Here is a 27319-nt window from a genome sequence, read left to right as displayed (position 1 = left end):
GACTGGGCAAAATAAAGAGGGAGACAAGCAATCAGATAAAGAAAACAAATCCCGAGAGAGATTTCAGCCTAGTCCCACCCAACATGACCTTTGGGGTCTGAGTGCTACATTTCAAAACCAGAGCATTGAAAGGACATACAAAAGAGCAGGATCCAAACTGCAATTTCCTCAGCAGCCAAGACAGGAAGAAGACACTGCAGAACAGCAGGGGCCAAGTTACCACAATGCTATGTTGGTCTCCATACCCGAAAACAGAGCTTCAGAACTGCTCGAGGGAACTGGGCATGGGGCATATACCCTTAGTCTCAGCACCCAGGAGGCAGAGGCAGGTGGATCTCTGTGAGTTCAAGGTCAGTCTGTCTATGTAGATGGTTTAAGACCAACCGTTTCTACACAGTGAGACTCTATCTTCTCCCCCCACCCCAACCCCCAAAGCATAAAAAAAAGCTGGCAGATGTATACAGAGGTGTCAGGTAAGGGGCTGCAGGTGGAGCAGCATTCGAGGGGACACAGCTGTGTGAGTTGATTCACGCACAGAACGGGACAGGTATTGAAGCATCCTGTAGTACCTGTACTCATTCAGATTGAAAGTGCCCGTGACAGACTCGTATGTTAAAATCTATAGCCTCAGCTGGTGAGATATTATTTGGGGAGATTCTAAGAACTTCAGGATGTGGGGTCCAGATGGGAGAGGGTCTGGCTGTGAGTCCTTCAGGGACCAGATCCCTTCTCGTTCCTTTCTCTCTTTCCTGTCTGCCACTAGGTCAGTGGCAACTTCTTCCTGCTTTGAGAAAGTTAAAAAATTCCAATCTTTACATATTTATTATGTCTGTGTTTGCATGCCACAGTGCAAGCGTGGCAATCAGAGGACAATTGGGAATTGTTGGGAATTCATTACCATCTTCTGACCTGTGGGCCCAAGGTATCACACTCAGGCAGGTTGCCTGAGTAGCTTGGTAGCAAGTGCTTTCCCCTGCTAAGCCATCTTGCTGGCTGGAAGAGCAATTTCCACCCCGCATTCTTGCCGTTGTTATGTCCTGCCCAAGTGTATTGATCCAAAAAACTGTGGAATGAACCATCCAAAACCAGGAACCACAATGAATTTCTCCTCCCTGGACACTGTCCTCATCAAGGGTTTCGGTCATAGCTACACAGAAGTCACTGATTGAGAACATTGGTGGTACCCAGGGAATGATGCTGGTGCTCTGATCTGGGCCAGCACAGCAGAGCACAGCACACATGACCATGGATGTGGGAGCATCTTGGAAGTTAGGAGATACAGGATGGAGAAGGTGCAGGGCTAGCTCAGGACCAATGGGACAGTCATGGTCTTAGGGTTCCAGGTAGGAGCAAAGATATCTGGGAAGAAAACTACAGGCCACCTGTAGAATGGGCTAGCAAAGGATCTGTCTATATTCTGTCCATGTTCCGAGATTTGGAGTAAGATGAGTTTAAAAGCAACGGACTAATGAGTGGCATCAGAAATCTCAAGGCAGTGGAGCCTTTGGGCTGTGTCATGGGCTTTAGTGGCTGCTCTTAGTCAGGTTTATAGAGAGAATTTACAGGGGCAGAAGGATATGAAAACAAACGGTCTGGTCAGAAAGGTGCATGTCCAAAGCATACACAAGGAAGGGCTGGTGGTTAATCCCAGATATCAACTTAACTAGATTAAGAATCGCCACGGAAACCAACCTCTTGTCAGGTCTGTGAAGTATTACCTAGATGAGTTAACCAAGATGGGAAAATCCAGTTCTCCTCTGAATGTGTGCAGTACCACTCCATGGGTGGGAGGGGGTGTGTCCCAGGACTGAATTTAAAGAGGAGAAAGTGCACTGGGTATAAGCATTTATTGCTCTCTGATTTCTGACTGTGGGTACAACATGACCAGTGGTCTCAAGCCTCTGCCATTATAACTTCTCCTACCAAGATGGACCATGCCTTCAAACTCAGAGCCCAAAATCAATTCTTCCTTTCTTATTTTCATCAGTCTTCCTGCCCCCATGGGAGTAAGATAAAAAAAATTAATGAAGAAGATGAGCTGTTAGAGGTACTAGGTCTACTAAAAAGAATTCAGGGGCTGGAGAGATGGCTCAGCGGTTAAGAGCATTGCCTGTTCTTCCAGAGGTCCTGAGTTCAATTCCCAGCAACCACATGGTGGCTCACAACCGTCTGTAATGAGGTCTGGTGCCCTCTTCTGGCCTGCAGGCATACATGAACACAGAATATTGTATATATAATAAATAAATATTAAAAAAAGAATTCAGATGTTTTATATCTGGACAGTTAGCCAGACCCCACTCCTGGTACCAATTTTATGTGCTAGTTTTTATCACAGTTATGATAAAATATCTGATAGAAGCAACTTAATAGAGGAGAGACTAATTTGGGCCCATGATTTCACAGGCTTCAGCCCACAGTCTTTGGTTGTTCTTAGCAAATAGTGAGGCAGGATGTCACAATGTCACATGTCAGAGAGCATGGAGAAGGAGGTTTCTCAGCACATGTTATGTAGGGAACAGAAAAAGTGAAGAAAGGACTGAGGACCAGTTAATCATTTTCCCCGTCTAGGTCCTACCTCCCAGGGTTAATAGACTGTCCTAAAATAGCACCACCATCTGGAGGACAAAACATTCACCACCAAGACTGGGAGGGACATTTCATATTCAAATGATACTAGTACAAAGTTTAAAAACAATCAGAGTTGGAGATTTAAGCATTCCTGCCTCAGCGATTAATAGACTAGCAGAGAGAAATTACGAAGACTTTTCTTCATACTCAAGAGCAAAGTGATGTGGGATTCCCCTCTGTGTGCTGTGAATACCATTGGTGAATAAGAAAGTGCCTTGGCCTGTTGATAGGGCAGGGTACAGCTAGGTGAGGAAAACTAAACTGAATGCTGGAAGAAAGGAGGCAGAGTCAGGGAGAAGCCATGGAGCCGCCAGAACATTGCCAGTAGGCCATGACCTTTATGGTAAAATGTAAAATAATGGAAATAGGTTAAATTAACATGTAAAAGCTAGCGAATAAGCTAGAGCTAATGGGCCAAGCAGTGATTTAATTAATTAATATATTTAATTATTTAATTAATACAGTGTGGTTATTTCAGGAGTCTGGGCACACAAGAGCAAAGTATTAGCGTTACGAACACTCCTCCCCACTATCCTATTTCAGCTTTGGGCTTCTACAGTATTGTGAACAATTGTCAAGTCATAGTTGAATTGGAAATGCAAGAGTTTGGCTCACACTCACATACACACACACACACACACACACACACACACACACAAAACTCCTTGCAATAATTCTGTGTAGTTTAATTGGCAGCACAAATTTATGATTGAAATGACTATTATTTATAAATTACACACATTGTTTAGTAAGTAGAACGGGGGGTTGGAGAGATGGCTCAGAGGTCAAGAGCACTTGCTGCTCTTCTAGAGGACCATAATTTGGATCCCAGCATCCCTCCAGGGAGTGTAGCACTTTATCCTCTTGACCATGGGCCAGCGAGCCCCAAAGACTGCACATTTTGGGAAGTTGAAGACCATTGTGTGTTCCTTCAAACCCCTCCCCTGAACTTGCAGCCTTTGACTGTAGCATCCTGGCTCTCTTTCTCTTCCATGTGATTCTAGACTCCCACCTGTGACATGACAGAGCTCTGGGCCAAACTGAGGGCCTGGGCCAGCCCTGCTACTCTGACCTATCAGGGCCGTGGGAACAGGGGCAGCAGTGGGACCTCATTCGACGGTTGTGAGGATTCAATGGGAGTATAAGGGTGAACTACGGGGCACATGGTGAGCTGAGTCCTCAATGTCAGTGTCAGGGAGACCAAGGGTCTCTTCCCAGTGTAGCCTCAGCAGATGAGCGTCCCCAGAACTTGCCACTGTGCATTGTTTGCACAGACAGCAGCATGCCGGCTGCTTTCTCTAGCTCATGGCCCTGGGCCAGTTGAGCTGCTGTTTCTGTCCTCATCTTTGTCCTCTAGCAATGAGCTGAAAGCCATCTTCGGGTGTGGCCATTTCACAGCGTGGTCCCCTGGACCTGTGTCCTCGGCTGTGATGGAACTGTGGGCACTTGGAACTCACTGGGAGCGCACATGAGCACCATGCTCGTCGCATTCCGTGCCGGCCTGCAGCCTCGCCGGGATCTGCACCAGAGAATGGGTAAGGGTGGTATGGAAGCCACAGCTGCTGCCAGGGCCCAGAGGCTGGCTACGGGTGGGGACAACTTGCCTTCACAGACCAGCTGTGAGAGCAAGGAGGATAAAAACCAGGGCCGGTACCCATCACCCACATACCCACACACCCACACACCCTGTCTGCACAGACTTCCTCTTTCCCCTTCTAGTTCCTGCCAGGGCAGTGACCCACAGTGCTCTCTGGGTCAAAGGTATGAATCTCAGTGTCCAGAAAAATCCATAGATTAAGCCTGAGGCTGGCAGGATAGACTTGGGGAAAAGTTGGTTGTGGGGAGAAACTGCCATAGGCAGTCTCAGGTTTCTCCTTCATCCTGCCTCAAGGCAGATCTGGTGAGCAGGGGGAATGAGTGCAGCATCAGAGCCAGAGGCTGGGGGCTGCCTCTGAGTGGAACTGGGCCAGGCAGCTTTCTCAGCAGGAAGCTGAGGCCCTGGGAAAGAGGGAAGGTTTGCCTGGAGTTACATTTGGACAGTGGACACTTGCACTGTATTTGGGGGTCATCCAAAGTTTCAGGGCAGGATTTTTGTGCGCTCATGGACCTCAGACAATTTGCTGTCACCCAGAGTTCCAGTAAGACCCACCCTTGGCGCCCCTGCAGCCTCGCCAAGGGCATAGCAGTTGGCTGAAAAGAGGAGGGTGTCCCTTTTGTGTTCTGTAGTCCTAATGCTCTGTGAGAGAAACCTTACGTCATTATTAACCAAAATGCAAGGGGTGCCTCTGGGATATCACAGGTGTTTAGGCTCAGGAATTCAGTGTCTCGGTCAGTGTGGTCAAAAGAAGGTCTGACCTAGCCAGACTCCCAGAGAAGTCCATCCCTGATAGCCCACCATGGAAAGCTCTGAGACTAGAATGTAGGCCTCCCTAGTTGCCCCCAGAAATACTCTCCCCCTCCCCACCTCTCACAACCCATTTCTGATGCTCCCTGCAAGTTAGCTCTGGGTCCATGGGCTGCCTTCATGTGCCTAGAGCTTCCTATTCTGTACCAAATTCCTTGGGGATAGGAATGTGTGTTTTGTTCTTTATTTCCACAGGATGACTGCCTCTACACTCTGGAAAACACAACCAGAGAGCTTGTAGGAAGCACACAGACAGCGATTTGGGAGAGCAGTTCCTTTCTACGGGAATCCAAGTTCCTCAGAGAACTGCAGGCGTGGTCAAACTTCAGCTTTTGCCAGCAAATGTCCTTTGTGAGGCTGTGGTGGCCTTTGCAGGGCTCAGGGTCCCGACCCTTTTCTGTTCTAATTTGTTGGGAGCAGTGAGACCCCAGATCCTAAATTTCTTGTAATCCCCTGATCTGAGTGCCTACAGCTGCTCTGAGCACGAGACCTTCAGGAGTTCCTGATGGCAGGAGAGTGGTTTCTGGTGGGTTTGGCTGGGGCGTGTCTATCTCTATATAATCTGCCCCTGAACACAATAAAGGGGGCATTCTTGGGGAATTCAATGATGACCCGTGTCGCTGTCTCTGTGTGTCTGTGTATTTTAACCTCCAGCTCCCTTGCCCGAAGCTCGGTAACTGGGTGCCAGCGCACAGAGCGTAGACACAGGGGCGTGGCACTAATTACTGTCAGGTGATCCCACAGAGAAGCCCTTGTGGATTCTTTGTTGGGGTTGACACCAGTGACTCCATCTTGTTTTTTACACTTTGACCTTCCTGGCATAACCTCCCTTTCAGAGCTAGGCTCTGCCCCCAGCGCCCTCTTGAGATGAAGCCCGAGAAGCCAGATAGCAGCACCCAGCTCTCATCTTTTGCAGCCCTTACCGTCCATCCCCACCACAGGAAGGATCCACTTTGGGGTTTGAAATCTACAAAGAGGATTCAGGTCTTGCTCAGAGCACCATGGCAGAGAGGTAACTGCTGTACTGCTTCCCCCAGTAATTTAGGGCATGGTTCCATGTTCGGGATAACTCTGGTTTATCAAACCAGAAACTCCTCTCTATCCCTATCCCACCTATGAACACACACACACACACACACACACACACACACACACACACACACACACACTGTGATAGGGAAATATCATGGATTTCAGACATTTGGGCTAGAGATGCTTGGGCTGTGCCAACGCCAGTCCGCAGGACCACAGAGATGATGCGAAGGCTCGGGGTCGCTCGCCGCCATGCCCCCTGGGAATATCTGAGCTCCGCAGCTTCTCTGCCCCGCTGAAGACTCTTGCCACAATCTCCCATCACAGGGCTAAGAAGGCTCAGATCCAGCCTCTAGCCTGGATAAGGATATGGCCTGCCAACTCAGCCTGCTTTTCTGAACATCCCCTCAAACCAGTTCTACTGAAGCTGGTGTAGACAAGGATTCTGGGCACGGTCAATTAGTGACTGTACAGATAGTTATAGACGTCGGTGAATTTGTGAGCTTGTGTGTTAGACTGGTTTCCCACTGAATGCTCTAGATAGGAATTGATCTTTCTCTCTCTCGACTGTATTGGCTTTTTATGGCTGTTTCTGCTTTCCGTGTTGCCAGATTCAGAGAGAAGACCTTGATTCAACAGGCTCCGCAATCATTCGGCTCAACCTTGACACCAACCTGGGAAGCAGGGCTTGGGCAGCCTTGGAGAAGGAAGCTTGGACTGCCCACTCTCAGAACTCCTGCCCAGTCCATGCGAGTCCAGTTAGGGCACCCATGGCTACAATTTTGCTGTCACTGCTAGGGCTTCAGGTCTTGTGTAATGGGGACAGACGCCACTCTATGAGGACCAGGGATTCTAGCCCCAAAGACTGGAAAGGTTTTCAGTCCGATCCATTCACCACAGCTCCCTCTCCCAGGTCCCATGGACCTCCCTCCTGGCCACCTGAGGCCTCAGCCCAGTGTTGAGTTGCCATGGTTACCAACGTGCTTGCTTTAGCTGGTCTGATGGCAATTTCTGCTATTCTACAAAGAATATTCAGAAACGCACCCGAGAAGTACAATGCAGACTATGCTCTGTCTGCCACACACCTCTGCTCCCCTTCACAGCCTCTTACAGTCTCTGCGCCACTGAGAGACCCCAAGCTAAGATATACTGTCCCTTTGTTCAGCTCTGCCTAGTCTGGGTTGAGACAATGCTTTTGCCCAGAAGGGGAAACCTAGAGCTGGAGACAGAGAGAGGCTGCCCCGTCTATGTGGGAAGTCGGCATGCACAGACACATCCCTGAGCACTGGGGAGGGAAAGCCTTTGCTCCCTGCGCTTGCCGACCCCATGTCCTTGATGTTGCAAAGGTGACAGAAGGGTGGGTGCCCTTCAGACCCTACACATGTCACAGAACTGATTCTCGGGGGTACTGGAATATGAGGTTTAAGTCCTTTGTAGCCATTCTGGCAAAAGAGAGAGCTTCGTCAGGGAGCGACACACACACACACACACACACTGGCAAACTGTTTGAGACATTGGCTCTCGAAGAACTAAAATTTCCCCCAAGAGTCTTGTCTCCAGGGAAGAGATTTCACACAGTTCCTCCAACTTTCAGGAGCGACTAGAGTCCAGACGATGATCAGTCCATGGTGGGGGAAGGGGGGGGGAACCACGCCTTGAACAAGACTGCTTAGCTAAGCACACTGCCTGCCCTCTTCTTAAACCTGAACCTCATGTGAGCAACCCAAAGACAGACTTGAGGGATCACTGGATCCTTGATTTGTTCTTCCCAATGTGGCCACAACGAATAATCCTCGGTTTTCGGCTTTTCATTATTATCTGTCTCTAATTGGCACATTGAGGACAAATGGCCAAACCTAATTTGTTGCGGCTGCCAGGGCTCAGGCTTTGACTCTAATCTCTCTGGCCACATCACCATGTGATAAGCATTACTCTGTCCACCTGGGCCTGGGTGATGCCGCTGGCAGAGGGACCACGGGATCACCTGGCTCTGCATGTCTGAGGCGCTGAGTCAGGCTGTATATTTTTTGACCTTTGGATCCTGGAGTCTGAGAAGCCAACTGTGGACATTCAGGTTCCCAGTGCCCGCATGACTGATCCCATCCCCAGTAATAACCCTGGATGCCAAGGATGGAGTGGGCTTTACGAGGGATCCACCCCCTCCCCAGCATTATCGCATACAGAGGCCAGGTCCACTGCGGCTCATGGACAGCCAGACGCCCAGTGTCACAGACAGTCAGGGTTCCTTCAGAGTGAGAGGCAGCTTAAATATACGTCATGTGTAACGCGGCACGACCAGGCACACGGTAACAGATCCACAGACGTCAGCATGGAAAGTCCTGCCTGTAGGGCTGAGAGATGGCTCCGTCAGTAAAGAGCTCACCACACACAGAGACTTGAGGACCTGAGTCTGATCTCCAGTACCTAGGTGAAAAGCAGGGCCTGGAGGGGAGGGAAGTGACTGCAGCCCCCTGATACCAGGAACCCAGTTCCATGCAGGAGCTGCCAAGCTGGCAAAGCAAATGGAAATGTGCCCTGTAGGAGTCGTGGCCCTCTAATGGGAGGAGCTTGGGGAGAATTCAGAAGAGAAACGGCCTGTTTCTCCCATAGCAGATGCCAGGCTAATGGGAAGGAAGGGTAGACTGATGTGCAGGAGCCTGGACAGGGCCTGGGAGTCTGGCTCCTCTGCAGGATGTGCAGGCCCCGGACCTGCAGCTCACGGCAGGCTTGTCAGTACGGTGTGGTACCCTGAGAAATCACCGATACTTTGGACAGGAAATCAGCCCTGGCTCAGAGCATGGTCTCTGGTCTTGAGAAACATCTGCCATGGGGCCCAGGGACATGGGCTGCACAGTGGACTCTGTGTGTAAAGTGTTGGTGACACCCGTGAGTTCCAGGTATAGCCGGGCTCCCCTCACAGCGCCTCTGGCTCCTGCCTGCCACACACGGGTGATTCTAGCTTTATACTGAGCTCCTCCTTGTGGTTTAGCAGTGCTGAGTCAAAAGGTACCAGGAAGAACAAAGTAATGTCACAAACAGGACTGGGATGTTTACTAGGGCCCCGGAGCCACCTGCATACAGAGAAATCACGGGCTCGGGTTCAAGCCCAGCATCCGGAGGGCCCTTGAGTTCCATCCCTGGACCCCACTTACACACCCGTAAAACCAACAGACTCATTAGCTTTCTGCAGCCCTTTTGGGCCTGAGTGGGGGCAGCTGAGGTGCTTCACAGAACAAATGGAATAAATTGAATCTGTAAACTCGGTTTAAAACGTCGGAGGGGAATTTAATTAGCAGGATTGATGGTGAGGTTGGTTTCATGGCTGGAGTTGGTCAAACATGAATCAAGGGCCCCTTCAAACATGATTTGAAAAGCCCCAGATGTATGCTAAATAAATAAATAAGATTCCCAAGTTGAATTTACTTAAGGAATTGCCTTTGGGAATTAATCTTGATGGGGTCTATATTATATATTCTTGTCAGAGGAAGTTGATTACTCTGTGTGTGTGGTGTGTGTGTGTGTGCTTAGCAGCTTCCTGGGAGAAAAAAAAAACGTGCTTGATGGGGTAACAGTCAACTCGAGGCAGGTGATCAGAGCCAGGAAACCAGGGGACCAAATGCCAAGTGGAGCTGGGATGGCGACTTTGATCCTTCAATGCCCTCCTTTCCAGGCTCCATCTCCTACACTCTGCACCAGCAAGAGTTGATTTAGCTACAGGTGTGAGGTGAGGTGGCACCTGGCAGAGAGGACCTGTAGGCTTGGAGGGCATTGTTCACCTTTGTTCCAGACCCACACCTGCCTGGGGACCTTCCAGAGAGTAACTGAGGTCCCTGTGACAGCCCAAAGTACCCTGGTGGTTGCTCTAAGGAGGACCCTTGTGGTTTGGGTCACTTTCCGTTCTGGTTAGTGAACATCTATGGCAGTGAGAAGGTGTGGAGCAGGTCCAATGTATCTGCGCAGAGGGCAAGGCATGGCTGTTCTCATGAAATTAAGTTAGTAACGGTACCCACTCTGGAGGAAAAGAAGCAGGAGCCATTCCCTGGATCTGACTTAGACATCAGCAGCCCAGCTCCTCAGGGAAGCTGGATGCCGTTAGAAATTGGATTCAGTGCCAAGAGATGCCATGCTAGGATGGGGACCAAAGACAAGCGGTTAGATGGTGGTTCGGCAGGCAGGAAGGAAAGGGTGCTGAAAAGAGGCCTCCCCAGGGAGAAGCCAGCCAGGCCCTGGAGGGTTAACTTGTTTATGGGCACCCCGAGAAAGGTCAAGTGGCCACTTCCTCCCCAGAAGCAGCTCCAGAACTCAGCATGGGGACATTGTGAGCCAGAGGTTACTCCGGCTGCTGTGGGGTATCCCCAGACAGGGCTCCAGCCCTGGCACCAGCCTGGCTGCCCATGTGCCTATGCAAGGTTCCCGGGGCAGAAGCTGGAAGTCCTGGGGATGGGAGCCCCAGCAGGGGTGGGTTCTAAGTTTGTCCAGGGACACCTCAGGGTGTGCTGGTGGGAGGGAGTCCACTTATCTCCCCAGCCTGATTCATGCCCCATCTTTCACTCTAGGCTCTTGGAAGGCAGGGGTTCCGGGGAGAAAGGGCGGTACCAGGGTAGGTCTGCTCTGTGTGTGGGGACTTACAAGGCCAGCCACTGCACTGAGCATCCATGATGTCACATTGCAGACCAAGAGCCATTGTGGCCAGGGCTGGAATGGAGGCCCTGCAATACACCTGACACAAAGACTGGGGAATCCTCATAATCTTGCCCAGCCATCTTTTCCTCCTAGAAATGGAAATGGAGGAAAGAAAGGGACTGTTTTCCCTAGGATGTCTACTGAGTAAAGCGGATGTCAGCACTCCCTCCCCACAGGTCCCATTCCCTTCTTCCCTTCCTCTAACTCAGCCTGCCAAGGAGAACTGCGGGGTCCTCCTCTCAAAGACAAGCGTCACCTCTAAGGACCCATGCCAACAGACACAGACCTGCAGAAAAACTTCAGATTCATCTTCACTTAAGGGCAGGAGGTTAAAATCCAGCAAACAAACAAGAGAAGCCAGAGCTGTGTTTGCAAGAGAAACACAAGGGTTTGCACAGCCCTGGGTGTAGACTGGGATCAAGGCTCCATCTAGTGGTCGTGATAGAGAGCTGCAGCTTGGGCCAGGCACCAAGGCAAAGCTCAGAGGTTTTCCATTAACTCATCACCTCCATCAGACCCTCCTCCATCAGACCTACCACCTCCATCAGACCTACCACCTCCATCAGACCTACCACCTCCATCAGAATCAGCCGTGCCAGACCCCCACTTTCATCAGATCTTTACTTCCATAACACCCTCCTCCAGGAGTCCTTCACCTCCATCAGATCTTCTCATTTCCAACAGACCTCGTTCCACCACACCCTCTACCACAAACAGACCTCCATCAGACCCCAACCTCCATCAGATCTCACACCCTGAGACCCCTTGTCAGGCAGGGCCACAGTGAGTACGCCCAGGAACCCGGACAGAACCACAGAAGGTAAAGGATGACCACTTTGGGGGGCTGCACCACCATCTGGACATCTCAGGTACATTCAGAAACCTACACGGGGCCTTCCTGCCCTGATGTGAGATTCCCCTCTGTATGCTGTTAATATGTTTTATTGCCATTGGTTAATAAAGAAGTTGCTTTTGGCCAATGGCTTAACAGAATATAGCCAGGCTTGAAAAGATATATAGAGAGAGTAGACGGAGTCAGAGAAATGCCTTGTAGTCACCGGAAGAGACAAACACTGGAACTTTGTCCAGTAAGCCACAGCCACATGGAGATACACAGAATAATGGAAATGGGTTACTTTAAGATGTAAGAGCTAGCTAGAAATATGCTTGAGCTATTGGCCAAACTGTATAGTAATTAATATAGTTTCTGTGTGGTTATTTCGGCTCTGGGCAGCTGGGAAGCAAACAAGCAGATTCCAACTACACTCCCCTCTCCCCCAGGAGCAGGGGGAGGCCGACTTGAGAACAGATCAGTTCCAATGGACTTGACAGCAGGTGAGTTTGTTTTCAATTCGGTGCCTCGTTTAACTGATGTCCTCAGCTGCAAAGGGAGAGCCTCACCCCTGGATGCCCTGGTGAGTGCTGAATGAGAAAATTCCTGCAGTCTCCGCCACCAACAGGAGACCTGACTGTTCATGTGTGGACTAATGTCTCCAGAGCTCTGAAGCCTGAAGTCAGTCTGGAGTGACATCTGTATCAGCGACATTCCTTCTACTTCAGCACTATTTGACTTGAATCCCTTTAACTGAACCACCCCAAAAGAATGTGTTTGAAGGACGTGTTTATAAGGAATGTGAGCACACGAGCCTCCCTCCTCCTGAGAGTCCCTTGACTTGATTGAATGCATGGTACGTTCGTGGGGAGTTTCTTCAGATAGGCTGTGAATAGGTACAGCAAGGATTCTATCCCATACATCCACACAAGAACACAGACTCAACAAAAACTCCTAGGTTATAGGGATGAATGGAGGATGGATGGATGGATAGATGGATGGATGGATGGATGGATGGATGGATGGATGGATGGATGGGTAAGAGGACCACTAGGTGAGTAGTGAGGTGGAAGTGAGGAGGGGTGGTGAGTGGGTGGGTGGAGAGATTTGTAGGTGTATAGATGGATCAATAGGTAGTTAGATTGATGAAATGATTGATAAGTGGGTAAGTTGATGAATCAACTATTGATGGGTAGATCAGAATGTGAGTAGGTAGGATGGATGGATGGGTGATGGATGGATGGATGGATGGATGGATAAGTGGATCAATAAATGAGAAGGTAGGTGGGAAAGTAAAGAGGTAGTGGGTGGATGGATAGATGGATCAATAGGTACTTAGGTCAATGAACTGATTGAAAAGTGTGTGAGTAGATGAATCAATGGATTGGATAGGCTAGAAGGCGAGTAGGTGGATTGAAAGGAAGGATGGAAGGATGGATGGATGGATGGGCTGAATGGCTAAGGATATGGTGGTTGAGGATGTGCTGGATATATGAAAAAGTGGATGGACAGATTGGTAGTTGGGTGGGTGGGTAGATGATCTCAGGGACAACTTTCAATATATCACGTCTCTCTGATTACTTGCTATTGGCCCCATTTTTTATTGATCTAAATACCCCCCCCAACACAATTGTGTACTCTGTGAAGGTTGGGTACTTCTGCCCTTCTTACTCTCTTGTCTGAAGAACTGAGCTCAGGGTCTGGTGTACTGTGACTGCTCAGGCAGCGCTCACCAAAGAATAGACCAAGGAGTGAGAGTGAGGAGGAGGAGGCCGAGTTTCCCTTTTTACAGGACGGAGACCGCAGGAAAACTGAAGGTGGAATGTGAAAGAGAATTTAAACTCCAAAGAGCAGCCTGGTCCTGGGCTCGGTAACTGGGTTTTCTCAGATCCTTTCGTTTTCTCAAGAACAGCCAGTGCAAGGCGAGGAGATGAAATCCAAACCAATGGCTGAGACTTGGGGAGCCCCAGCAACTCCCTGGAGTGTCTGGTACAGAACCATCTGGCCCTGGGGGGGTACTGAGGGAGACTATCACAGCAATTACGCCACATGGGAAGCAACACAGCCAGCCACACTTCAGGGTAGGAGAAATTTATTGCTCGAAATCAGCTAGCCACACAGATTCCTGGTCATCATTCTTAATCCCAGAATATGCAATAAATCAGAAAACCCATTCCCCTAAATACTCTGTGTGACAACCACACTCGACAGAATTACACATATCAATTAAAGGCTAAGACCCCATTGTAATGCTAACCTCACTATTGTCTTAGGTGTTAACTAACCAATTCTGGTCTTTCAAATCAATCAAGCAGAGGGCCTGTTCATATGGTGCATACCTCCCCATCCCTTCCCTGTTTCCCTGTGGTGTGCTGGGTAAGTTGTCCCTTCCCCGTCACGGCATTCCATGATAAATGGCCATGGATGTGAATGGTGCCTACATATCACGTGATTATCGCTCAGAAAGCTTCCCATATTCTTCTAGGACTTCTTGGGTCACTGCCTAAGTGAAAGGCGTGTGCCGAGAAGAAGAGCCTAGAGTGTTTGCATAGGGACAGTGACAGTGGAGAATTTACCAGATGGGTCCATTCATGAAGGCGCATCACAGGCACTGTCAAATGTCTGCGAAGACGTGAGTGTCATGCAATTGTTGGGGAGCAAGAGTCCTGTGGACAGCTTGAACGGCAGCTTGGGTAATGGAGGGGCCGGGTTTGTGCTAGGTTTGAGGGTGAGGGCCACTCCAGCACCCTGTCACATATTCAGCAGATCTGTCACCTGCCTGGTGGGTTCGGCTCTGCATCTTCAGCCTCTTGGGGGCAGACAGAGGTGGTTGTCATCATGGTGGCTCATCCCCAAGGGCTGACACAGCACTGCCCAGAGTGGAGCCCTGCCAACGCTTGATGAATTAATCACCGGACCTTATTTACAGTGTGCCCTGTGTGGGGAAGGAGGTCACAGAATCAGTCTACAGGAGGGAAAGGAGAAGTCCAGAGAGGGGCCTCCATCCCTGGGCTTCACAGCCTTAGATCCACCAACCATATCAAAGCATTCTTTTAAAATGAGTGGGATGGTTCAATCAGGAAAGGATCTTGGCACCAAGAGCCTGAAGATGGGAGTTCAATCCTGGGACCCACAGGGTGGAAAAAGAAAACCAACTCCTGTAAGTTGTCCTCTGATCCCCGATCTTACACTCAGATAAATAAATTAATAAAAAAAATGAACTTGTCTGCTCCGGATATGGACAGATTTTTCTGGCCATCACTAAAGAGCACAGTGTGGTGACCTGTCGCATCTGCAGTGTGTTAGCTATCTTAGCTGATCAAGAGGCGGTTTGAAGCTATAGGAAGCTGTGTGGGGACTATGTGCAGTCACTGTTCTCTGGGGGGGGGCACACTATACCCCCCCCAAACAAACCAGGCTGACTGGCAGGTTGGGCAGCCTCACAGCGGAAGGCCTTTGAGTTTAATGCTGGCCGGAGCTGTAGTGTCAACAGTGGATCCAGCTGCACTCCTGGGACGTGATTCAGGGTGGGTACCAGGATCACTGTACTGCCTCCGGCTTCCTGAGATCATGCTGTAAATGGCAGAGCTCTTTGTTGACCTGCCAATGTTCCCTCTCTGATTGATCTCAGCTGCTTTGGGGAGTGAGACGTGTCGGTTAGGGATCACGCAGCGTCTACCCCTCGCCCAGCAGGTGATGGACGCAGGGTGAAGCCTCAGACATGCTCACGTGCTCACGCTTACCCGTCTCCTGATCAGCTGGGCCGCCTACTGAGCGAACACCTGGTAGCTGAAGTCATCGGTCTGGATTCTGAGACTGTATTTGCCCCTCATTCTCTGGTAATGCAAGATCAGAAGGGTCGTAGCCCCTGCCACCACAGTAAATGCAGCCACCACAATGATAATGATGTAACGGGTCCCCAGGCCTGGCTTTGTACGTGCAGGTTCACCTGTGGGTGAAGACAGGCAGCAGGGTAAGAGAGAGAGGGGCCCGTGTCAGGGGAAGCATGTGCCTATGGCTGGCACCTGGCCCAGCAACTGTGAAGCTGGTAGGAAGCAAAAGATGTGCTTAGATCGGCGGCTGGATTTGAGGTGTTCAATCACTACTTCCAAACAGTGTGCTCTGAATTTGATCTGAGGCCCCTCGAGACAACGCCCTGTGTGTAACTGTGCATCAGCGAGGGAGGCAGGAGCCCTCATCCCAAGAGAGCAGCTCAGCCCACAAGTGTACAAGGAGAAGTGTATGCCCACAGGTAGGGCTGTGCAGAATCTCTGGGCCCCTCACAGCTGGAGAGCCAGCTATCTCCTCATGTGGAGACACAGCTGGGCCCTTATACCACCTACATCAGAGAGCAGCACCCACCCAAGGCCAGAGTAGCAGCCAAAAGTCCAGCAGAGTGTAGACCCCAAAGAATGGAGAAAAAAAATCTCTAATGAGTGCTTGAATACCGTGTCCACAACAGCATTGCTTATAAGAGGTGAAATGGGGCCATAGCCCCAGCGTCTACCACCTTGTGAATGAATGGGCCAACTGTTACCAAGACACACAATGGAATTTTTTTGTTTGTTTGATTTTGGGTTTTTGCCTGTTTATTTGGTTCTTGAGGTACAATCTCACATGGTAGCTTGTGGATTTCACTGAACCTGGAATTCACTATGTAACCTCAGTCTCAGCAATCCTCCTGCCTTAGCCTTCCATGAGATAGGACTATGGGTATGAGCCCCACTATGTCCAGCTTATACAATGGAATCTTATCAAGCCACAGAAAGGAATAGAGCTCTGATGTCACATGCAATCTAGGAGACAGTATGTAAAGGATAGCACAGGACCGTGGTTAATGAGACCCATTCATCAGAACTTTCTAGAACAGGCAAACCAGACAGAGAGAAGACTGGGGGTTCTGGGGCCTAGGGAAGAGGCTGGAGAGGGGCGAGGAGTAGGCTGCTAAAGGGTCCAGACTTGTTTGGGGTATGCAGCACAGAGATGAAGGGGCCATTCTCTCCGATGGTTCTTCCGCATGCCACTCCATTCTCTTTCATCAGGGCCGCCTGATACTGGGCGAGCACCACCCCAGTCTTTAAATACCCATACTGTCAATACTGTCGGGGCTGGGAGAGATGGCTCAGAAGGTAAGATCCCTTGCTGTGCAATCATGAAGACCTAACCAAATTCCCAGAAGCCACATAGAGGCTACAGACCTGAAATCCTAGTCTTGTGGGCGCGGAGGCAGGAGGATGGCTGGGGTTGGCTGCCCTCATAGCTCTAGGATAAGTAAGCCACCTTGCCTCAAGAGACTAAGGTGGAAAGTGAAGGACCAATGCCCTCCTCTGCAGTCACACACACACACACACACACACACACACACACACACACACACCTCTCACATTGTAGTGAAAAGATTCAAGTCACCAACCAGCCCCTGGCCCATAAGTGCTTTGTGGATGAGTGTGACACATTGTCAAGGACATCCAAGCAGAGATCATGAGTGTACCCCAGTCATGCTCATCCCCCATCCCCTCCACCTCTAGCATTCCTGAATGGTCTGGTTAGGAAAGAACCTGGGTCGGCTACATGACTCAGATCCCATTTCCCTTCCCCACTTGACTTCCAGGTCCCACAGTGAACACCGTGTTGTCTTCTAGGATGTAGCCTAAGGGATGCTGCTGCCAGCACAGTTGCCCTACAGTGGTCCTGGGTTTCCCACTTGGCTACCTAGACAAAAAGTTTCAACCAGACAACCTTGTTTGGGCATGCTGGGGTGAGGTACCATCCTCTAACTATAACTGTGAAACGTCCCCAGGAATGTGGGTCCCCATGTCTAGTCAGGTATCTTCCCAGAGATACAGGAGAGCTGGCACCAGAATCCAGCCTCCAAGGGCCAGGAAGGGGCTCTTCCCAGCACAGCTGGGGAACCTGCATTGCAGATGCTGAAGCAGAGGCAGGATATGCCCTGTTGGCACTGTGGGACAGACGGTGACAGTCCAGAATGTCAGCCCTTGAGAGCAAGGAGTCCTTGTCCTGATGCTGCCCGGCCAGTCTGGTCCTTATCACTAGTAGCCATACCACTAACTCAGCATAGCTCAGAGTGAGACCTGCAGGCCAGGCTGTTCCGTGACTGGGCCCACAGTAGGCTAAGTCTGCAACGGGGAGCAAACTCTCAGAAATGCTTGTACAACTGGACACACAGTGTCCCCTGGCATGTGAGGCCCCAAACATCACAGTGTGACCTGTGCGGGTCTTGCAGTCAGACCCTGTCTGTCCATGGAGCAGGGAGAAGTGTTATAAGTGCAGAGAACACTGAGCAGATAAAAGACCTAACAACAGAGCAGAAAATGAAGACCAATAGCAAGTCCCCAGCACACACGTGACCAACCCATCCTGGCCTCACACCTGGCATGTGTGTAGTTAGTTCTCAAACAATAGAAATAAATCCCCCCCACCTCACCCATGGGAGAGAAAGCAAGAGCAGAAGCAAGTCCTCCCAGCGCACATATGACCCACACAGAGTGGAAGCAAGTCCTCCCAGCACATATGACCCACACAGAGCAGAAGCAAGCCCTCTTGGTACTTGGAATCCCAGCTCAGACATTGCAGAAGTGCCCGGCAGCCTGGGTAACGCCCCTGGACATTTGTGCATCCCCCAGTCATCCCACGCTACCCGTGTCTTTGTTCAGCAATGCTAACTAAGCAGGTTGAGTAGTTGACTAAAGAAGCCGTGGCCACGGGAGAGTCCCAAGCGGGATTAAGAGCAGATAGCACATATTCAGGATAAAGGATGGCTGTGTTTCCCTATGATCGTCAACATGTGATATGTGTGGAAGTTTGTCCTCTGTCATGTGATCTAGTGTAAAAAGATACATTCAAGCCCAAATTCAAGAACTTCAGGACTCCTCTGGAAGCAGGGCCATTGTAGGGGGACTAGTGATGAGGTCACCCTGGAGGATCTGGGCCCTCACACAGTAGAATTAGCATCTAGAACTGCAGTATGGCTGCAGTGAGAAGTAGCTGGGGAACCCCAAAATGGGCCACAGCACATGAACCTGAAGAGGCTGGAAGGATGCTTGGTTACAGGTTTCAGAGGAGCAGGGTCTGCCCACACCCCTGTGTCAGGCTGTTTCCGGCTCTCAGACTGTGAGAGGATACAACTCTGTGGCCATATGTCACCCAGTCCATGGTGTTTTGTCACCATGGTTACTTATGCACACTTGGACAGGAGTGGTGATGGTGGTGGTGGAGCCCTTTCCACAGAGCCGGTCCCAACCCTTTGACAAAGACAAGCAGGAGGATGCTGAGCAGCCCAGCTCTGCCTCCGAGGCCCAGGTCCAGCCACGTGAACACATACATCCTCCCTGATCTCCAGGTGAGTTTCAGGCTTCCCTGAAGGGGAAGGGACGGCGGCAGTGGGGATAGAGACCAGAGCCTGTGGGAACGCATCAGCCTGCCTCTCCTTGCCCCTGCAGCTCCTCCAGTGCTTCTGCTAACACCTCTCCTGCAGCAGAGCAGCCCTTACCAATTGCAGGTGCCATGTGTGGACAGTGGCTTTCATGCCCATTTGTCTGAGAACGTTATGGAAATAAAAGCCACAAGACAGCAAAAAAGTGCGGTGAAGAGGAGGATGGTTGAGCTTTGAAGACAGATCAGCCACACCCTTGTGGCAATGCTAGAGAGCGCTGGTCCAGTGTAGATCTCTGCTTCTTACAAAAGGCAACAACCAAGTCTTACCCAGAAGCGCCTGTAGGCCATGATCTGCCTGAAGTAGGAAATATTATCTTAACTTCACGGTGGGAAAACGAGAAATGAGAGGTATTGTGCCCAGCATCCCAAGAGTATTATCATCAGCCAGATTTTAAATTTAAGGAGCCTCACACATTAGGGACTCTCAAAGGACTTGTATTTCACATTAGATACAACTCCAGGAGGTAGGCAGAGCAATCTGCTAAAACTACAATCTTACAAAAGAAAACCAGGGTCCCTGACACATAGTGGATGGAGGAAGAAAGAGAGGAATGTCTCTCTGTATACATGTATGGTGAGCAGATGGTAGATAGATTGGTGCATAGATAACGGGTAGATGGATAGATGGATGTGTGCATGGATGGATTAGTGAAAGTTAAATGCATGCATGAACGGCATCTAGATGGATACATTGATTAATGATAAATGGATGATGGCTGGATGGATCGATGGAAGAATGATGATGAATGGAGGATGTGTGGATGGATAGATGTGATAGTCAACAGTATTATGAAGACCGCACAGCTCGTGCATCAGCCTATGATCAAACTCAGGTCCACTAACTCCAAGTCCAGTGTCTCTCACATCCTATTGACATTTTCCCTGACATCTAGGAACGAATGGAGAGGCTACATTTCTATTGATGAGAGCATGTGATCTAAATATGCTCTTTCGTCTTGGGGCCCCAGGTTGACCACTTCTCTACAGCAATTTAAGAGGATAATGAGTGGAGAAAGGGCATTTGCTTCTAGAACCTCAGCCAGCAGTTGCCTGAGGACCCCCACCCTAGGTCTCAGAACACAGGCCATTTGTGGAGACTCACCTGGGTCTCAGAACCTAGGTCAGCAACCATTTGTGAACACCCACCTAGATCTAAAACAGTCTGAGTTAGTGTGCTAGGGGTGTACCCTGACAACTGTGCCCAAGGTTTTATTTCCCCAATGCTTAAATGAAAAACAGCAGTTGAGACACACCAGCCAGGACCTCCCTGCTGGCTCCCTTGCTCTCTTACCTGAAACCCAGCTCCCACCCTCAGCCTGAATCCCTGGAGCTGTTTTGCAGGGAAATACAGAAAGGCACAAGACCATCAATGTTAGGAGGAAAATTAACAAAAAGAAAACCAATCAGGATTAGGCTGAGCAAGGAGAAAAGCTTAAATATCTTTCTGGCATGAAGATGAGCTGCCCAAGGGGACAAGGAAGAAGGATGTAGCCAGGGGTAGCACTGGATGTCCCTTGAGGGGTGTCCCCTGGAGTTGTCAGTGCTTTCTTTCCCCCTCACTGGCCAGAGCTGACCTCCCCAGCTGCACTCAGTTGCCAAGGAGGGTGGAAGCTGTGATTTTACTCCAGGCAACGACGTGCCAGCTAAAGTCTGAAAATTCTCTTACTATAGAAAAGAGACAGGATTGGAGGCATCTAGAAACTTCTGTCTTAGTACCCACAGCATGTAAATTCCATAGTTTTTCCAAATAATTAGATCATATGAGAGGAGAAACGTGTTTGGAAAATTTCATTCTGAAAATACATGGACATAAACATCTGGAGTGTCCTTTTGGTTCATCTTCTAAATTAAACAGCTTTTTCATGCGGTTTTACAATTACACATGTGTGCACACATGAGTATACGCATGCATGCATGCACATGCATGCACACTTGCAGTTGTCTATTTGCACCTTGGGCCCTTCCTCTTTGTATCCACTAGACGTATTTACTCAGGGTCAAAGATCTCCTGTCCTCAGCTTCCTGGGACTCAGGTCACAGCACCCAACAAACTCAGTGCTCTGAGCCTCTGGAATCTGGGACTCTTCCCCACAGCACGGCCACAGAAGTAGATCCCATCTCTCAGGTGGCCAAGGGAACAAATCCTGTCCAATATGTGACGATCTTAACCCCACACAATCACGCAAGAGTCCTGAGGAGTATTTCAGCTGCTGTTGTGAGTCCTGTAAAAAATCTTTAAAGCCCCTTATTTCCGACAGGCCCTCTGCACACTAGGCAGCTGGGATTATTTCTTTGCCTTTGAAACCCAGAGCCGGAGGACTCACCTTCAGAGAGATGGAGCGGCCCCCAGGACATCTGGTGCTCAGCTTCACTGCTTCTCAGCAGCCGGAAGTCATTGCAGCTCTGTTTTTGACAAGAGAAAGTTCACATGGTGCTTACAGGCCATGAACTCACTGTCTAGAGCATTCCTCATCTGACCCTGGCAATTCGGTCCTCTAGAATAGGGTGTTGAGTCATTGGGCAAAAGCCACTTGTGGAGAATTTATTTGCTTTACATATCCTAGGTAATGGTCGAGTGAGAGAAGCCAAGAATGAAGCAGGAGCTGAACAGAGCCCATGAAGGAAAATTGCCCAGGCTTGCTCCCCACGACTTGCTCAGTCTGCTTTCTTATACAGACCATTGGCCCCAGGGAGCTGGGCCCTCCCACATCAATCAAGCAAAAGCCCTGCAGAGTTGCGTAAAAGCAGTCCGTTGGAGGCATTTTCCTCTTCTAGATGACTCTAGCCTCTGTTGGGTTGACAAAAACAAACCGGAGCATCACCCAAAGCATGAGAGGCATGGAACGGGGTACACAGAGAGGAAAAATGGAGAGACCATGAGTCTTTCTCCCCTCCCTCGGACCGTGCCTCAACAAGACAACCCAGAGTTCCTTTCGTGTCTTCCCAGGGTTCAACCAGGCCTGCACTCCTCCGATACCTTTGCCCTTCACCTTCACTGTGTTGCTCAGCAGTTTGGTGCAATCTGTTCCCTGTATACCTAATATCCACCATGGTTTTTCCAAGAAAATGAGGGCATCCTGACCTCAGCCTTCTAACTGTCTTAGTTAGGGTTTCTTGCTGTGATGAAATGCCATGACCAAAAGCAACTTGGGGAGGAAAGGGATTGTTTGGCTTACGTGTCCAGAGTCACAGCTCACTGAGGAAAGCGAAAGCAGGAACTGAAATAAGGCAGGACTCTGGAGGTGGGAGCTGATGCAGAGCCGTGGAGGAGGGCTACTTCCTGACTTGCTCCACGTGGTTTGCTCACCCTGCTTATAGAACCCAGGACCACCAGCCCAGGGATGGCACCACCCACAATAGGCTGGATCCTCTCCCATCAATCACTAATCAAGAAAATGCCCTGCAGGCTTGCCCACAGCCTGATCCCGTGGAGGCCTTGTCTCAGTTGAGTTTCCCTGCTCTACTCCTCCTCCTAACTACTCCAGCTGGTGTCAAGTTTACACAAAACTCATCAGCTGACCTTGTCTGGTCAGGTTGATGTGACCTCTAACCCTGAAGGTGAGACCTAAAATGAAAAGGATGTGGATGTACAGACGGACTTGAGGAGAAAAATTTCTGTAAGTGAGGGAATGGCCAGGCCACAAGAAGCTGGGCGGCGCCACAGTAGAGTCTCCTGCATAGCTCAGGACCCAGCCTGCCAACACTGTGGGTTCCCAACTCACTCAGCAGTGTGTTTCTAGTATTTTAATGGCCCCGTCATACCTTGTCTGGCAGCCTTGGGAACTAATGGAAAGCCCACTATAAAGGAACTCAGAGTGGGGATGGGGATCAGGTTGGAAAGCCCTGAGATGCATCAGCCCCTGCAGAGAGAACATTGCTATAACCGCTAGCCCTGTTTCTGAGGACTGTATGGATCCAGGTCTATACTGGGGCATGCCCCTCAGTGAGTGCCAGGGGAAGTCAACTGTGCCGGCGGGAAGACCTACTATGTGAGAAAGGGGAATGGCTGAATTATTGGGCCCTGTGTCTCTTATCCACACCCTGCTAATGGCCAAAGGCTTGTCACTTGGAAAAATTCCAGAGTGTCTGCCACCTTCAGAGATGGGTACAGTAGCAAGCATGTCTCCCAAAGGAAGAACACATATCGTCTGAGTAAATGAGAATGCCAAGTATTCATAAGCTCCATGTAAACACTGTGCGCAAGGACAGAAAAATCTACTAGAGTTGCTGATAGCTGGCGAGGTTCTATTCATATTGCTCATACGATATCAAAATAATATTTTACACCACAGCTGATTGGGGTAGAGCAGGGTGACATGACTGGTTAGTTTTGTTGTCAACTTGACACACCTTGGAAGAGGGAATCCAACAGAAGACTTGCCTTGATTGGATTGGCCTGTGGGCATGTGTGTGGGGACAGTTCCTTCATTGCTATGTGATGTGGGAAGACCTGGCCCGCTGTGGGCGGTGCCACTACTAGGTCTGAGCAAGCCAGGGGGAAGAAGCTAGTAAGGAGCATGCGGCATCATTATTGTTTCAAACTCCTGGGTTGGCTTCTCTTGATGATGGGTTATAACCTATAAGCTAAAATAAATCTTTTCCTCCCCAAGTTGCTGTAGGTCATGGGTCCCCCAAGGAGGAAGGAGGAAGGAGCCAGCACTTACTATCCTGCATGAGTTCCTGGGGTTCTCCATACACACTCGCAGCTTGCAGTGCAGGTAGACAATAGAATTGTTGACGAAGGAGAAGATTCTCAGCTTGAACTGGGCCTTGCTGGAGTTGCCTTTCTGGATCACGCTGGTGTAGGTGTTGGGGACTGGGCAGCTGAGGGAGGGAGGGAACATGGCTCCTTAAGTCAGCTGCTCCCTTGGCTGCTGCTCAGGCATGGTTCTTGTGAACCTCTGCCCCTCACAGGTACCCTACAGCCTCCTGGAAGTCTCAGGTGCTGCTGCTCCATCTGGCCCCAAATCAGACCACATCAGCATTTGCCTGGAAATTCCAAAGGGTTCAGAGTAGGCGATGGGGCTGGGCAAGGTGATGCAGCATCTACCTGTTATTGATGAAGCCAAAGGTGACAGGGTCCCTGGCGTTGCTGGAGGGGGTGGCCCAGCACTCGGTCAGCACCACCTTAAGGCTGCTCTTCTGCCTGTGGAGCCCCACTTCAATCTTGATCTCATCACTGGCGGACACACTGTAATTCTGAGGTATGGGAGAATCTCCAATGAACAGCTGCATCTCAGTGACGAAGTTCCCAGTGCCGTGGAGGTCTTCGATGATGGTGTAGACCCTGTGGGGGAGAGGCTAGCTGAGGCTTGCTTTCTGAAGTCCTTTCTTCTCATTCCTCCCCACAAAAACTGATTCTGGGGAGGCACGGAAGCCAAGGAAGAGGCCAGGTGAGGGGAGGTGACGCATGCACAGCTGGCTGCAAGCAAGAAGCCGGACTCCTCTCTGTGTGGGCGGTTGCCCTGGAGAGAGGGCTATCATGTGGAGGCTGTGATCTGAGAAGCTGGAGGCAACTGCCTAGAAGCTGTTCTGCCTAGCAGATGGGAAAGCGTTTGGTCCTCTCTAGTCAATCCTACAAAGGACTCGGGCAGAGATGGGGGCAAGATGGCAGTTGTGTAGGCAGACTCAAGAAAGCCCTCGGAGGAGAGGCACCCTGGAGAGCCTTCAAGCAAAGGTCTCAGAGGGAGCCCAGGTTATATCGAGGCCAGGGAGCCTCCCACTTACCCCCACTGTGGGGTGTAGCCTGAGGAGGTCAGAAGGTCATTGCGGAAGGCGCAGTGGATGGGACTGAGGATTTGCAGGTGGTGGATGACACCCTCTGGGGACAGGTCGTTCTTCAGTGTGGTCGTCACCACTGTGCTGGTCATGTTCTGAGTATAAACAGAGGGGATGTTAGTGATCCCCTGGGTCTCTGTGTGCCCCAGTTCCAACTGCAGCTATATTCCAGGTACTGGAGGGCTATCCCTAGAAGTGTGATGGCCCTGACAAGTGTCCCCTGATGTCACCTGCTAGAGATTTTCATGTTGGGCATTGGTTCCTACCTCTAGGAAGGAACCTATAGCCCCCATCCTACTCACCCAGAGGAGGCCAGTCTTCCAGTTATGTTTATGCCGTCATATACGTGCAGCTGTGTCCTTGCGTCAACCTGCGTCTTACCATGTCATACCATATCTAATCGGTGGTGTTCCCTTTTCTCCCAGCATTCCCCAAACCCAGCTGGACTGAACTGTCAGATGAGACATTTGGCTCAGAAAACAGAGGTGACCTAAGCCTCTATATGCTGGCTCCTGTGTCCTGTCCCTCTGAGAGACACTGACACACTGGGAACAGTCTTGAAGGAGCACTTGGATCTTAGCAAATGAGTTCTCTCTCTCTCTCTCTCTCTCTCTCTCTCTCTCTCTCTCTCTCTTCCTCCCTCCCTCTTTCCTTCATTCTCTTCTTCAATTTCTCATCCCCCTCTCCCTCCCCTTTTTCTCCCTCCCCTCCCCCTTCTTTTTCTTCCCCCTCTTTCCCTCCCCTAGCTTTCTTCTCTCCCTCTCTCCCCCATTTTCTGCCCCCCCCCCATTCCATTTCTGGACACCATGACGTGTGCAGCTTTGCAGCATCACGCTCTCCTGCCTAGAGCAACGAAGCCAACAAACCATGGGCTGAAACCTCTGAGTGTGAGCCAAGTGCGCCTTTCCCTCCCTGAAGCTGACTTATCTCAGACACGTTGTTACAGTGGCAGCAATATGTCTAACACACATGCATATGTATACATACATGTGCACACAGGTGTATTCAACACACACCTAAACATGCACATCCATGCACACACATGTTCCCACATGACTCCTTGTCCTTCTCCCCTTTCCTACCTCCCCTTCCCATCCTGACTCCAGCCAGCCCCAGGCCCTTAGCACCAGAGGAGTTCTGCAACGTGAAGCTTGCATCTCCTCTTCAGGATTCCAGTGTACTGACTGTGACGGCGTGGGCCTGTCTGATTTCCTCTTCTGGGTTCTCTCAGAAGTCAGAGGCCCAGGAGTGAAGACCCTGGGTGCTGTCCTACCAGGTGCAAACCCTCCCCACCCTAATGTCCCTCCGGGTGACTCACGCTTTGCACGAGGGTCCCACACTGGCCCCAGCCAGCCACCAGGAAAACATGCGTGCTGTTGCTCTTGCTCACGTTGCAGGAGGGCTCCCCCAGGTACAGGGAGGCCTCGGGTATGGCTTCCTGCTGCAGGAAGCGTTTCTGGATGGTAATGACCACCGTCTCAATCTCGCAGGACACTCCAACCGCGTCAGTCAGGTTCAGCCGCAGGGGTGGGTCCTGGGGCACGGAGCTGGCATCTGGCACAGGGTCAACTCTGGTTCCTGCTGGGGTAGGGAGCCACTCTGGGCCTGGGGTCTGGATTGTGTTGCTAGAAGAGCCACCTGCAGGTTCCAAGGAGACAAAGGCTCGGGGTAAGTCTGTTTGGGGCTGGAGGGACAGGGCAGGCCTCTGAGGCCCTATATCGGACTCTAAAGCTGCCATACCCAGGAGGTGCCTGCTCCAGACAGTGTCCCCGCACTTTGCACAGATCGGGCTACTGGGCTTCCATTGGTCCTCAAGTACCATGGATGTGCTAAGCATGAATGTGTATTGAGCCCACAAGTATTATCCAGGAAATGGACAGCCGAAAGATCTATCGGACTATCCACGGGAACCGTATACGGACACCCCACCTGGACTAACCCATTTCTGCAGAGCTACTTGTACATCTGTCCTTTGGAGAAGTCACTGTCAACTCTGTAGAACTTTTGTGAAATCACATCATTTCTCCCTTCTATAATATCCCAGCAGCTTATAAACCTGACTTTTCCTGTAGGGCAACTGAATAACTCCCCCACAGCCATAGTGTGAAAAGGATTCAGTCAAGTCCTTGCTCTCAGCCAAAATCTACATAGAAATAGTTCCCCACAAACTTTCTTTACTGCCAGTAGTCACTGAGAAGAAAGGAGCCTCATACAGGCGGTTATAATGTATCTGCCCTAACAGTAGCCTCAGGAAGGTATGATCTACTGGTCTGCTCTGACTTAACAGGCTACTAATAAATATTCTGTATATGCCATTTACCTTGGTTTCAACTAACATAGGATCATAGCTCAGGAAATTAACTGTTTATTCAAGAAAAAGGCCTGAGACGCTAAAACTGGCTTCAGAGAGAAAAATTCTCACCTGGGCCGCCTGCTGGAGTCACACTTGGAGAGAGAGGCATTTTAGGTTTAGGAGAGAGAGGGAAAGTGTGTACCTAAGAAGCCTT

At 50.3% G+C, this 27319-nt stretch overlaps 1 protein-coding gene across 2 annotated transcripts in view; it reads right to left on the bottom strand.

The window, feature by feature from the left end:
• Window positions 1-13672: 13672 nt before the first annotated feature.
• Umodl1 (uromodulin like 1) overlaps window positions 13673-27319 on the bottom strand; it is a 50987-nt gene continuing 37340 nt past the window's right edge. For both annotated transcript variants that reach the window (XM_050141001.1, XM_050140993.1), the window contains exons 13-19: window positions 26131-26450; window positions 24762-24907; window positions 24085-24321; window positions 23699-23858; window positions 21359-21437; window positions 15323-15528; window positions 13673-14514 (exon numbers count right to left, since the gene is read on the bottom strand). In XM_050141001.1, the coding sequence (XP_049996958.1) occupies window positions 15347-15528; window positions 21359-21437; window positions 23699-23858; window positions 24085-24321; window positions 24762-24907; window positions 26131-26450 (1124 nt within the window). In that variant the 3' untranslated portion in view covers window positions 13673-14514; window positions 15323-15346. The remainder of the gene's footprint in view (window positions 14515-15322; window positions 15529-21358; window positions 21438-23698; window positions 23859-24084; window positions 24322-24761; window positions 24908-26130; window positions 26451-27319) is intronic.

The sequence above is a fragment of the Alexandromys fortis genome, unplaced genomic scaffold, assembly GCF_014885135.2.
Source record: "Alexandromys fortis isolate MF-2015 unplaced genomic scaffold, M_Fortis_MF-2015_v1.1 scaffold_9, whole genome shotgun sequence".
In the NCBI taxonomy this organism is placed as follows: Eukaryota; Metazoa; Chordata; class Mammalia; order Rodentia; family Cricetidae; genus Alexandromys; species Alexandromys fortis.
Note: the sequence above shows the minus strand (reverse complement) of the source record. Positions and strands in the feature narration are given on the sequence as shown.